General features: G+C 46.2%; 1 protein-coding gene across 4 annotated transcripts in view; it reads right to left on the minus strand.

Moving 5' to 3' along the window:
- The window catches only part of FGD4 (FYVE, RhoGEF and PH domain containing 4), a 600857-nt gene that overhangs the window by 245150 nt on the left and 343142 nt on the right, over positions 1–12565 (minus strand). The window contains exon 1 of one of the 4 annotated variants that reach the window (XM_086952771.1): positions 11525–11567. The exons of the other annotated variants lie outside the window; for them this stretch is intronic. Coding sequence (XP_086808897.1) covers positions 11525–11552 — 28 coding nt within the window. The 5' untranslated portion in view covers positions 11553–11567. Of the gene's footprint in view, positions 1–11524; positions 11568–12565 lie in introns of those variants that run through there. 4 annotated transcript variants of the gene reach the window in all.

The following is a 12565-nucleotide window of genomic DNA, read 5'->3' on the forward strand; positions in this document are numbered from 1 at the left end:
TGGCCCTGGGCAGGGAGCGTAGGTAGGGGGCCCGGAAGAGGGGGTCCGGGCGGGCCGGAGCGCGCAGGCCAGTAAAGAGGGGAGGAGGTCAGGGAGTTTAGAAGTGGAACAGAGCCGGAGGCCGCCAAATCCCTGCCAGGGGCCACCACGCAAATATGTATCCATCCTCAGAGGATTAATATATTAAGGATATATATTGGCGTGGTGGCCCCTGGGGTTTGGTGGCCCTGTGCAGGTGCACAGCTTGCACATGCCTAGAGCCGGCCCTGATACTCCACACCAGCACCACAGAACTACCTCGACTTGGGCTATGCTAACACTACTAAAATAAAGTTCCTGAAGTACAGATTGGGCCTGCTACCCTGTATCCAGCATTTACCTCATTGGCTAAAGGATAAGGTGGGCTCCTCTTGCCGTTTAAGCCGCTCAGCGCCAGAAGATTTGCTGCACCTGTTATGTTCCTGTAATGAACTCTTGGAAGAACGAAAGCGTTTGTCAAAATGACATTTTAACTAGCGTCTCGTTATGCTCACGAAGACAAGCAGTTCTTGCCTGCTTTGCACCTAATGACCCACAGCTGAACTGCAGCCTGGTGAAGTTCATGAGGATGGTGGGAAAGAAAATGCCAACACCAGATTCATAATAAGATAGTATCTTAACAGAACAGCATTTCTATTTTGGATGCCTAAATTATTAATTTTTAGAAATGATTTTAAAAAGATAAAAGATACACACTATGAAATAATTTTTTATACATTGTATGCAAAATTGTTTTTAACCTTTATGTTTTTGAATTGCAATGGTTTTTATTAACTATGCAAATAAGTGTACTTACTTACTATATAACAACGCAGGAGCAGCGCTGCATGCACTAGACACTGCAATCAATGACACTATCTGGCAATGCAGGAGGAGTGCAGCGTGCACTGCGCACTGCAATCAATGTCACTGTATGATAATGCAGGAGGAGCGCTGCAAGCGCTAGGCACTGAAATCAAGGACATTATCTGACAATGCAGTTGGAGCACAGGGGACACTAGGCACTGCAATTAATGTCACTCTATGATAATGCAGGAGGAGCGCTCAATGCACTAGGTAGTGCAATTAATTACACTTTCCGACAATGTAGGAGAAGTACTGCATGCACTAAGCACTGCAATCAATGACACTGTATGAATTCAGGAGGAGCGCAGTGGGCACTAGGCACTGCAATTAATGACACTGGCAATGCAGGAGAAGCATGGTATGCACTAGGCACTGCAATCAAAGACATTATCTGACAATGCAAGTAGAGCGCTGCATGCTCTAGGCACTGCAATCATTAATTATCTCACAATGCAGGAGGAGCGCAGCGTGCACTGGGCGCTGCAATAATAACAGTGTATATTAATAAAGAGGAGCGCAGCGGACACTGAGCACTGCAATCAATGACACTGTATATTAATAAAGGAGGAGCGTAGTGGGTACTTGGCACTGCAATCAATAACAGACAATGCAGGAGAAGCAGAGCATTCACTGGGCACTGCAATCAAAGACATTATGGGACAATGCAGGAAGAGCGCTGCATGCAATAGGCACTGCAATCAATGACACTGTATAATAAAGGAGGAGCGTATTGGGCCCTTGGCACTGCAATGACAATGTGACAATGCAGGAGAAGCACGGCATGCACTAGGCACTGCTTTCAACGACATTATCTGAAATGCAGGAGGAGCACAGAGTGCACTGGGCACTGCAATAATGACACTATCTGACAATGCAGGTGGAGCGCAGAGGACACTGGGCACTGCAATAATGACACTGTCTGACTATGCAGGAGGAGCGCAGAGTGCACTGGGCACTGCAATAATGACACTGTCTGACTATGCAGGAGGAGCGCAGAGTGCACTGGGCACTGCAATAATGACACTGTCTGACTATGCAGGAGGAGCGCAGAGTGCACTGGGCACTGCAATAATGACACTATCTGACAATGCAGGTGGAGCGCAGAGGACACTGGGCACTGCAATAATGACACTGTCTGACTATGCAGGAGGAGCGCAGAGTGCACTGGGCACTGCAATAATGACACTGTCTGACTATGCAGGAGGAGCGCAGAGTGCACTGGGCACTGCAATAATGATACTAACTGACTATGCAGGAGGAGCGCAGAGTGCACTGGGCACTGCAATAATGATACTATCTGACAATGCAGGTGGAGCGCAGAGGACACTGGGCACTGCAATAATGACACTGTCTGGCTATGCAGGAGGAGCGCAGAGTGCACTGGGCACTGCAATAATGATACTAACTGACTATGCAGGAGGAGCGCAGAGTGCACTGGGCACTGCAATAATGATACTATCTGACAATGCAGGTGGAGCGCAGAGGACACTGGGCACTGCAATAATGATACTATCTGACTATGCAGGAGGAGCGCAGAGTGCACTGGGCACTGCAATAATGACACTGTCTGACTATGCAGGAGGAGCGCAGAGTGCACTGGGCACTGCAATAATGATACTAACTGACTATGCAGGAGGAGCGCAGAGTGCACTGGGCACTGCAATAATGACACTATCTGACAATGCAGGTGGAGCGCAGAGGACACTGGGCACTGCAATAATGACACTGTCTGACTATGCAGGAGGAGCGCAGAGTGCACTGGGCACTGCAATAATGATACTAACTGACTATGCAGGAGGAGCGCAGAGTGCACTGGGCACTGCAATAATGATACTAACTGACTATGCAGGAGGAGCGCAGAGTGCACTGGGCACTGCAATAATGATACTATCTGACAATGCAGGTGGAGCGCAGAGGACACTGGGCACTGCAATAATGACACTGTCTGACTATGCAGGAGGAGCGCAGAGTGCACTGGGCACTGCAATAATGACACTGTCTGACTATGCAGGAGGAGCGCAGAGTGCACTGGGCACTGCAATAATGATACTAACTGACTATGCAGGAGGAGCGCAGAGTGCACTGGGCACTGCAATAATGACACTATCTGACAATGCAGGTGGAGCGCAGAGGACACTGGGCACTGCAATAATGACACTGTCTGACTATGCAGGAGGAGCGCAGAGTGCACTGGGCACTGCAATAATGATACTAACTGACTATGCAGGAGGAGCGCAGAGTGCACTGGGCACTGCAATAATGATACTATCTGACAATGCAGGTGGAGCGCAGAGGACACTGGGCACTGCAATAATGACACTGTCTGGCTATGCAGGAGGAGCGCAGAGTGCACTGGGCACTGCAATAATGATACTAACTGACTATGCAGGAGGAGCGCAGAGTGCACTGGGCACTGCAATAATGATACTATCTGACAATGCAGGTGGAGCGCAGAGGACACTGGGCACTGCAATAATGACACTGTCTGACTATGCAGGAGGAGCGCAGAGTGCACTGGGCACTGCAATAATGATACTAACTGACTATGCAGGAGGAGCGCAGAGTGCACTGGGCACTGCAATAATGATACTATCTGACTATGCAGGAGGAGCGCAGAGTGCACTGGGCACTGCAATAATGACACTGTCTGACAATGCAGGAGGACTGTAGCATGCACCAGGCACTGCAATCAATGACATTATCTGAGAATTCAGGAGAAGCGCAACTTATGCTCCGTACCGCAATGACACTGTCTGACAATGCAGGAGAAGCACAGCACGCACTAAGCACTACAATCAATGACACTGTATGATAATGCAGGAGGAGCGCTGCATGCAGTAGGCACTGCAATTAAAGACATTATCTGACAATGCAGGAAGAGGTCTGCATGCGCCAGGCACTGCAATTAAAGACATTATCTGACAATGCAGGAAGAGGTCTGCATGCGCCAGGCACTGCAATTAAAGACATTATCTGACAATGCAGGAGGAGCTCTGCATGCGCCCGGCACTGCGATCAAAGACACTGTATGGTGGTGTAGGAGGAACGCTGCATGCACTAGACACTGCAGTCAATGACACTAACTAGCAATGCAGGAGCAGCAGCGCATGCACAAGGAACGCTCCAGGCACTAGATACTGCTTTGGCCTGAAAACAGGTACACATGTTGATAGGAACAGTATGAGGAGTTGCAATTACATTTCCTGTTTCAGCAGCCTTTGGCTAAGGGCCAGTGTTGGACACGTGTTCGATGTCCTACAGCTCACACTCTAGGGCACGAGGAAACTACTACACTCCGTTGTGTTACCTTCTGTATTGTCTTGACCTACAATGGTTCACGGTTACCTTAAACATTCCTCGACCTATTCCACAGAATGCACATGGTGTGGGGGTGTCAAAGAGGGTGAAAAAACAGAGCTGTTGAATCCTCAGATTGGATTAAATTGCCCGCCTACACATATTAAATTGGATAAAAGTATTCCTAGCATGAATAATGTGTTTACTTATCAATTCAGCTGTGGTATGTATCATTGCAGGTCACCCCGTTTATCAACAAAAGAATAGAGATGTATTTGTGACTTCACACAACCAAAGGCAGGATATTTGCTCTATTTTGCAGACACATATAATAAATACTACACAGGCTAGATACACTATTGTGACACTCCTCAAAATATCACCATCTAATCCCAGCAACTGGAATCGCTCGGCTCACAAATGAGGATGTTGACGCTTAGTGCTTTCCCTGCAGTCAATGCGCTTGAGGTGTGTGGAGAAAGGAGTAAAGGTGGGATTGTACAGTTGGAGGGAGCGATTCCTGGCGATTCTAAATTTTATGACAAGACAAAAAAAGTTCTCAAAATAATGTCTTTGTTGAGAGTAATCAGAACTACAACACACTGATACAAAAATCCGTGGACTAATTATGAATAGGGCTCCCGGTTTTATGGTATTTTTATTTTTCCAAATTTCTCTCTGAATTTATCCATATTTATTTGTTGCTCATTTATCTGTATTTATCCATATTTATTTTGAGCTTAGAGCAAAACAAAATGAAGCTGCAATGGCTATAGTTCCAAATATATTTAACTGACACAGGTTTACTCTTACTCATCTTTCAAAGTTCGTTGCGTTTTAACCACTTACAGTACAATACAGTCATCTGTAATCATTTAAAATGTAGAACACCTTAAACAGCTGCAGTAATTAAAGCTTCATTAGGCAATCTTCTCTTTTTTTAACTACCCTACCTGCAATAATTGTGAAGCAAAGCAACACGCACATTGTTCTGGTGGTGGGGACAGAGACCCCATGACCCTACCTACTCATGACCAACCTTCAATGGAAAGCGGCGACAGACGTCATAAAGTTCTTACCGGAAGCACTCTCCTGCTCATGAGAGCGGTCCGCGGAGGGACCACTTCCGCCGGGCGGCTCTTGGTTAGGTAGGAACCAGATTAGCTGTCTCAGAGTTAAGAAACCAATTTCGCACTGGCTGACTGAAAATGGATGTTCACCCTTTCATACAACCTGCTCAAACTAGTTAGCCTCTCACGTCACTCCAGCGGGAGGCGGCCTCCTCCCCAGGTACACCAGATCCTGCGGCATGAGGGGTGTTTGTGTCCACAGTGTGAAACCGCATCCGCCATCGAGAATACAAATGAAAAATATGACACACAAGAGGATACGATGCACTCCGCACCTTTACCACTAACCAGTCTACCGGCCTGTAATATTTCATTTCACTACAGAAAAAGCTCAATAAAAGGCCCCTGGGTAATCGTAAAGAGCGCCAGGACGACGAGGGAGGGGGTAACACGGAAGAGGCAGATTAGGGGAAACTGCACCGAAGGGCCTATTTCACGTGCAGGGGACGAGAATAGTTCAGGAATTTCTTCTGACTGGGTATTCACAGCAACTTCTGACAGCTAGCACTTTTAATCAATATATTCGGACACCCTTGCTGTTAATTGAGCCAATTAATCCCATTATAAAGACCTCATCTTTGGTGCAATATCACACTGGAGTAAAAATATATCCCGGGGCAGCTTTGAGGTTCCAGTTCGGCCCTTGGGGCTCTCCGAGCCCGACAGTGCATGACTCAGGTGTGCAGTCCTTTGTATGTCATGTGGATATAGAGACTTATATACCAAAGTATGCCATTTCGGCCTCATTTTCAAGGTGTTTGGCAAAAACATTAGGAAAAAAAAACACACACATAACGTGCATTTGATAGTGCATCACCCACAAGGGTACCTTGGCGCTGCATAACATGTTTTTTGTTAATCAACTCAACGATACTCTTTTGTCGACCTCGGAAGGAGGAACGGCGGAGGGGACCTGCGAGATTTGAATTTGTGACAATAATGTCAAACGCAGATTCTACCGAGCATCATTGTTTAAATGCACTTAGCCACTGGCAAGGTCGTGAGATGTTTTATTGTGCAAATAATTTCGTCTTGGCAGCACTTTGCAGGAAGTACCTTACTTAAATACACGGCATATTTACATGGCAATAATTAACCATTTTTCCAGACAGACGTGTGGAACTCATGAGGAGCCCGGGTACAACTCAGCCATGCACGGGCACTACATTCAACACTGCATGCGGCTGCACAAAAGCCTTAGGGTCAATTAGACGCAGTCAAGTACCACCCCTAGGCACAGAATGAGATGACGCAACACTCAACAGCACAATGGAAGGACACCTGGGGTCAGAAATGAGATAAACTTGAAATTGCCCTAGGATAATGACCCAAGGATTGACCGCTTGATGTCATCGACTGAAATCTGGTGGCGAAAATCAGGCGGTCATCCAGCCCTCCATCTTTCCGAGGTCGGCAACTCCAGTATAATTCGAGGGGATAATTGTAATGTTTGTTATTTACCGTTTAAACAATTGGCGTCTCTCCTATTTGCGGACGACACAATCCTGATCTCACAAACGCCCATGGGTCTACAAACCCTTTTAAACTCCTTTAAAATGTACTGCGATTCAAAAGGCCTAGAAATAAATACGAAAAAAAACAAAAGTATGTCCATAAATCCCCATAAATCTTTTAAAGGGCAATTCTTTTTAAATAGTCAAAAGCTTGAACTGGTTTCAAACTTCTCGTACCTGGGTGTTTCCCTAGATTCAACAACCTCATGGAGAACGCAAATCGAAAAAAGTAAAACTCTATTCAATCAGAGTTCTTTACCTATTATAAAGCGTCACGGGGCAAGTCTAAGTTCAAGTTCGGGAATTTGTATAGCGCACTACTAACCCATAGGGTCTCAAGGCGCTTGTGGGAGGGGGGGGGGTGCATTATTTGTCGAATATCCAAGTTTTTAGTTGCTTTCTGAAGGCGAGGTGGTTCTGTGTAAGTCGGAGGTGGGTGGGGAGGGAATGCCAGGTTTTGACCGCTAGGTAGGAAAAGGATCTTCCCCCCACGGTGGATTTGTTGATGCGCGGAATGGCGGCGAGGGCTTGATTCGACGATCGTAGTTGGCGGGAGAGGGAATAGAAGGACAGTCGCGTGTTGAGGCAATCGGGTCCTTGGTTGTAGAGGGCTTTGTGTGTGTGGGTGAGGAGGCGGAACATTATTCTCTTGTTGACGGGGAGCCAATGGAGGTCTTTGAGGTGGTCAGAAATGTGAGCTTGCAGAGGAATGTCCAATATGAGTCTGGGAGAGGCGTTTTAGTTTCGTTGGAGTTTTTTCTGTAGTTTGGCTGTGGTTCCGGCGTAAAGTGTGTTTCCGTAATCCAGTCGGCTGGTGACCAGTGCGTGGGTGACTGTCTTTCTTGCTTCGGTGGGGATCCAACAGAAGATTTTTTTGAGCATGTGGAGGATGTTGAAGCAAGAGGATTAGACTGCGTTGGCTTGTCTGGTCATCGAGAGGGAGGAGTCCAGGATGAATCCAAGGTTACGTGCGTGGTCCGTAGGTCTGGGTGCGGTTCCCATGGCTGGTGGCCACCAAGAGTCGTCCCAGGCGGAGGGGGTTGATCCTAAGATGAGGACTTCCATTTTGTCCGAGTTCAGTTTTAGGCGGCTGTTCTTCATCCATTCGGCGACGTCTTTCATCCCTTCGTGTAGGTTGGTTTTGGCGGTGTATGGGTCTTTGGTGAGGGATAGGATCAGCCGAGTGTCGTCTGCTTAGGAGTTGATGTTGAGGTTGTGTTGGCTTTCTATTGATGCGAGGGGGCTCATGTATACGTTGAAGAGGGTGGGACTGAGTGATGATCCTTGTGGTACGCCGCAGATGACTTCGGTGGCCTCTGATCTAAAAGGGGGGAGGCGGACTCTCTGGGTTCTTCCAGTGAGGAACGAGATGATCCAATCCAAAGCTTTCCCTTGTATTCCGATGTTACTGAGGCGTTGTATGAGGGTGCTATGACAGACTGGAAGTTTTTAAACTTAAGGCTCAATCTGGTGCTCTATATGGAGCAGAAATCTGGGGTACAAATGCAGGTAACATCTTTACGATTAGTGAAAACAACTTTTATAGAAGGCTCTTGAGATTGCCCAAACGTACCCCACTTGTACCACTGTTTATGGACCCAAACATGAAATGAACAGATCACATTGCACTACTTAGGCCACTTTTGTTCTGGGTCAGACTCTGGAGTACTCTCGAACTTGTAGATTATAGACAAGGAATCCTAGAAGTCAAGAATCTGGATGTTTCTGGATGTTTATATTACAAACCCCTGGCTTAAGCATGTTAAAAATTGGTTCCATCGGATAGGCCTTGCTCACTTCTGGGACGATCCAGCGTGTTTGACACAAAGATGTAAGATTCAGGTGAAGGACCGATTTTGGTTTTATATAACACACAATTACCAAAATGATCACTCATGTGGATCCATTACACGTAGCTTTCTTGATTTTAAGGACTCTCCGCTGTTTGAAGAACTTTTAAATGAGATACAACCACCCCTAGCAAAAAGCCTGTACTTAAAATTTAGATATGGTATACTTAAAACAAAATCAGTACTAGCTAGATGGGATAAGTCTACAGGGCAATCAAAAAGTGCAAATTGTACATGTTGTCAATTAAATCTAAGAGAAGATGACAGCCACATATTGTTCTTCTGTACTGTCTACGACCTAGCCAGGAGAAGATGGATTAAACCCTTGTGTAAAGCCTTAGGTATTCGCTCATACCTGGAAGCATATAGGATTGTTAAAACAGACACTGGACGCCTTACAGTGTTTTGTGTCAGCAGATTCCTATTGAGTGTTAGTTATACCCGTAAAAACCTGGCTCTTGATCTGTAGACATTAAATGTGTGCACATTACACGTAGGTTAGGTTGCCCTGATTCAGGCTGGTGATGGTATTTGCAAAAATATTCGTTTTATAGTTATTACGCCGATCTTAATTTGGATGATTTTACTGTATTATTTGCTGAATTGTATATTTTCTGCTTCCCATTGGTATGTTGTATCCACTGTGCAAAATGTCTTGTTGTTGCTTATGCATCTTTTATGGCTGAATGAGCCGAAATAAAGATTAAATGAATGAATGAAATTGGCCAAGTGTGGTACAAAGCGCTACATAACAATATTATTAGTGAAATGACAGAGCCAAACACACATACAGGTTCCTAAATGAGGACTGCGTCGTTAGAAGAATGACAGTCATGAGACAGGCCGATCACTTCAGAATCTGAAAGTTTGTTTCTTTTTTAAAGTCTTGTGACTCACGTGACCTCACCTTTAGTGGTCTGGTTAATCTGTCCCTGGGGCTCTGGTGAAAACACTCCGCTTCTTTAATGGGAGTAGGAAACACCCCCGCGATACCTCTCCAGGTACCTTTGGGCTGGTGTTTCTTTTGCCCCTTTTTTGCAGTTATATAGCGCGAACTCAACCCGAATGTATTGGAGCGCTTTACATGGACACCGGTTACATTACCCCAAGGACACATTTATTTTTGGTAGACACGGGAGAGATTGAGTGATTTGCCCAGAATCAAAGGATGTTGAGCGGACGCCGAGACTCGGACCTGCCTAACACTGCTGCAGTTGAAGCGGAACTGGCTCCTACTGGTGCAAGCACCCTCTGACTTTTCTTTAGTCGGCCTCGTCTGTAATAAAAAAGTGTTCTAGCGCTAGCTGGATGCAAGAGACCCCGGTTCTCATGCTGCCCCGCGCCTCCCTCTGCTCCTGGATAAACCTGTTACCACCGGCCCCTCATCTCCCGAAATTAGGAGCATTTGGAGCCAGGTCAATCAGGCACGTGATAAAGGCTTCATATAACAAAAGATGGATAATGAATCATGGCACAGTATCTCCGTGTGGGAGAACAACACTCATGCCAGCAACGTTTTCTGCCCACTCAGATCTGTAGCTCATTACTGTAGCCGCGCGAGCATCCGGTTTGTGGCCGACTCATGGCTGGTTTCTGAGCTTTACCACGAGGCACCGGTGAGACAGGTGAGTCGCCATGGACATCCGTTTCCGGTCCTGCTAGTGGTCGACCTCCGAGGTTCTGAGTCGACTAACACGTGGGTATTATTTTGGTCTGAAAGCCTTGTGGCAGCGGAAAAGCTCGTCAAGCAGCTACACAACTGCATGTAGGCGCTTTGGTTGTTGTGCAGGCGGCTCTGCTGTGTCAGGGTCTGTGCATATCTTGTAAAGCTAAATATCAGCCGGAGAACACAACACCGCTGAAACCCCATGTCAAGTGTGATAGTGTTGTAATGAAGATAATCTCTTGTAAGCAGGTAGCCAGTCACGCAGGTAATAATATATAGGTTTATTGACTAAGATAAGTCATAGTTACGGGTGATAAAAGCCCCACGAGGAGCAGCATCCTTGCTGCTCATCCCACTCTCTACAACTGACATTCAACCCAACCAGGCACTCGTCAAGGAGAGGATGCATAGCAACAACCACAGGTTACAGCAGATACCTTCTGGTAGTCTGATCTCGTCTTCTGAGTCACGGTGTCAAACATTTAGGAAGGTATGCCACCTTCCCAGCAGGCATCTTCAACTTTCATTTTAATACAGAAAACATTTCTACATCAACTGGTTGAAAAAGACATCGAGGAACCCCACTTTTAAACCACAGCAGTCAAAATATGTCATGTAATGAATGATCCAATAATCAACATTAACACATATTTTAACATCAAGTCGGTGCTCGTTTTCAGAATTAAATGAATGCAGACACACACATCAGGATTACGCCACCACATAAGGGAGGTGTTGACCCTGGATAATGCATGACCGCACCTGCATGGGCATGAAATGGTATCACAGCATTATGGGATTGCCATCAAACAAGATGCACATGTATTCATATCCTACACCCCCACACACACCTTCATTCAATATCAATTGGTAGTACGGACTAGGGCTGATTTGTGCAGCTTCATGGAGCATGTGCTTCCATTCCACAAGGATAGAAAGTCCGTGAGCATCATCTGCAGCCCAGGGCTAGGTCTGGATGCACTTCCAGAGTTCACAATCACAAAAGTACAGAGGGGGGTCTCTCCTTGGGTCCGATACATCCTGCGTTCCGAAGTCCATCAGACATCACCGCACGCATGCCTTCACCAGCTTTACATTTCCTAACCTCCTGCCTCTGTTAGACACACAGCAACCACCAAGCGTGCATGACCAAACAAATAAAAAGACCACCACAAGTCTCACCAGTATTATCCTGCGAAGTGTCAGCCATGCTGCTGATGAACAACCAACGACGGAGCCCGGTGACCTGAATGCGGGCAACAGGCAGGAGCTGGAGATAAAGTACTGGTTCCTCTCCCTTTGGCCTAGTGATGCTCTGAGCTCAGCTTCATAAACAAACAATCACCCAGGCTGTCACTGGGACAATGTGGACTAAAGAATGCCGCTCACCTACTTTCAGAGAACCTGTCCAATCTGTCCTGCCTTGCATGTCAGTTGTTAAGTGCACCATGTGGTTGACACAAAGATTCACACACAGTACATTCCAATCCCTCTAAGCAGAACAGCACACTTTTTACACTATAATACCACAAAGATGAAACTTCATAGCTCCTCCTAGACAGAAGTCTAAGGCATCATTAACCTTCAACAATGTCTTTTGATTAAAAAGTCTTAGATATCAGTGTAGAGAGATAGCAAGAAGTGCAGTTTCCGTCTTCAGTCCCTAGGACCAGTCACTCTAGAAGTTACAGGAAGGATAGCTCGAATTGGATTGGTTAGAGAGGTAGCTTTGTAAACCTGAACCTGACAAATACTTGCTTCAACAATGGATGTTGTGCCTGAGAAATATGTCGTGGCAGCCTCATTCCTGTTACGTCTCAGTCTTCTTAAAACACCCACATTTGTTGCAAGGATTTTCCCCTTATTTTAATCTGTAAAATTGACTTTAACTACGCCCTAGCCATGCCACCACCAGCCTAAATGGCAGGTGGATTCGGCAGCTGTGGGACAAAAGGTCTCCAATGCATACTACCTCAGCTATCCGTTCTCGGGGGAGTTTATTCATCACAATGTCAATGGAGTACACAGTTATTGGCGTATAGTGTTTCACTGCAGTTGTCAGGTTGTTCCAGGAAGCCTCTTGAGTAAATTTACAGTTCAGAAGTACAATGGAAACAAGACAACATTCTTCGAATAGTTGCTGGAGGCCACAATCCCCAACTCCAGCCTCTGTGATAACTTCTTAATGTGAGAGAAGGCTGTAACCAGAGGCACATTACAACC

Source organism: Lissotriton vulgaris, chromosome 1_2 (genome assembly GCF_964263255.1).
Source record: "Lissotriton vulgaris chromosome 1_2, aLisVul1.2, whole genome shotgun sequence".
Classification (NCBI taxonomy): domain Eukaryota; kingdom Metazoa; phylum Chordata; class Amphibia; order Caudata; family Salamandridae; genus Lissotriton; species Lissotriton vulgaris.